The sequence below is a fragment of the Antrostomus carolinensis genome, unplaced genomic scaffold, assembly GCF_000700745.2.
Source record: "Antrostomus carolinensis isolate BGI_N321 unplaced genomic scaffold, ASM70074v2 scaffold38660, whole genome shotgun sequence".
In the NCBI taxonomy this organism is placed as follows: Eukaryota; Metazoa; Chordata; class Aves; order Caprimulgiformes; family Caprimulgidae; genus Antrostomus; species Antrostomus carolinensis.
The window spans coordinates 8,101-9,821 of NW_010291507.1; the positions used below are offsets into that span (position 1 = coordinate 8,101).

Below are 1,721 nucleotides of genomic sequence, written 5' to 3' on the forward strand. Positions count from 1 at the left end.
AAGACCCAGGGCACTTCTTGTGCCTGGACAGCAAGAGAGAGGTACGCTGGTGAGGAAGTGTGGACTGGCAGGGGGTTAGGGAGGAGAGTGAGGGGACAAGAAGCAATTTTAGTACCTTTTCAGTGAAGTTTTTTAGCCCAGATCAGGTTTGTGCCCAGCACCTGGCTGAAACCTCCCCTGCAGCCTTCTACTCCTTAAGTTAGAGACTGACCTTTTCAGGTACCCCAGCAGATTCACTGCGGCCACAAATCAGGTTGTCAGCAAGTCCAGGGTAGTGGCTGAGGCAGTCCCTTTGTTTGATGATGGTGATGGTAGCTTCACGTAACGTGGCAACAGATGTTTTGTAGCCCCAGCCGGCTATGCTGCATGCAGTCCCACCAAGGACTTTGGATTTCTCAAAGGAAATGGTTCTAACGTAGCTGTTGCTGGTGGCATTGCCTTTCAGCTGGGCGAGGGGACAGAAAATACAGAAATGAGTGCTTGGTCTGTAAATGCTCTGTGACGAAAGTTGTCCCCTCCCGCTCCAGGGTGACAGCTCAGCCCTGCACACTGGGCAGACAGGACCATGCAGGTGTCCCAGGCAGGCAGTTACCTTCAGCAAGAGGATGTCATTTCCCTTCTTAGGAGTCATGAAGTCTGGGTGGCAGTGATACTCTTGGACTTCAAATGTTTGCCAGCTTTCCTCTCTCCTCTGGATTGTGCGGGCTCCAAGGATGACAGTCAGAGGTTTGTGTCTGGTCAAATCAAGCACAGTGTATGTAATTAGCTTTCTCCTGTCTTCCTTGATAACACTGAGGCACATCTCCCAGGGGCATGGCCAGGAGAGACTGGCTGGGCTTTAAGGAAGGATGGTGGGAGCAAGAAGCTCTGTCAGTGAATCAACCCAGCCAAGAGGCAGAGCAAGTTCCCATCTGACAGGCTGGAGCTCTGCAAGGGCTACTTCACCTCTGGAGCTGAGTGGATTTGATCCAGTGCTACTGCTGTCTACTAAGATATGTGGACTGTTGGTCCAGGCTTCGTAGGCCCATGGAAGTCCATGACACCAAGGAGGGATTTCTAAATGAGGACCCTGCTTTGGGCCAATGTACCTTTACTGGCCTCTACATCTGCAGAAGGGGATGCATTAGGAAAATCAGGAGGGATCCCGGGTGCAGGTAGGAGTCCCCTCAATCTAGCAGGTGGGACTTGGGCATCCAGGCTGCCAGGTTCTGCTGATCCTCTTTGCTGCTGCTCAGATGGGGGGACTGGCCCTGAGCCTGGGTTACTGGCACGAGGGCAGAGCTATCAGCCCTGAGGAGTGTGGTAGCTACACCCGGAGCCGTGCGCATCCAGAAAAGGCCTCTTTGCCTGTCCATGCCCCAGTTTCTCCAGCTGGAGGGATGGAAGAGAGCTGGGCAAGCAGCTGCTCATAAGAAATAATTCTGATAACAGTCTTGGAGGTCTTTGGTGGTAGAAAGGGCAAAGCCTGACACAAGCAATCCCTGCCATGCTAGCAGGTCAGTGACAGCGGGGGAAGAAGCCAGTCTGAATTCTCATTGTTGATGTCCAGGAAGAATGAGTCATGCAGGGGGAATAAAAAATAAAGGTAAGTATCTGAAGGTAGGCTGGGGAGGGACATGGGGGAAGATGGCTCGAAGGAGAGCTGCAGACACACCCTTGCTGCTTTGGTGCCAGCCCCCACTGCCTTGCCCTGTCCCAGCACTGCAGCCTGCACTCCTTCC

The 1,721-nt window shown here is 53.2% G+C and overlaps 1 protein-coding gene across 1 annotated transcript in view; it reads right to left on the bottom strand.

Annotated features, from left to right (window-relative positions):
- Nucleotides 1–1,721, bottom strand: part of LOC104531557 (granzyme E) — a 3,220-nt gene that overhangs the window by 587 nt on the left and 912 nt on the right. Inside the window, exons 3-4 of the mRNA XM_029087103.1 lie at nt 593–734; nt 212–445 (exon numbers count right to left, since the gene is read on the bottom strand). Of these exons, the coding sequence (XP_028942936.1) occupies nt 212–445; nt 593–734 (376 nt within the window). The remainder of the gene's footprint in view (nt 1–211; nt 446–592; nt 735–1,721) is intronic.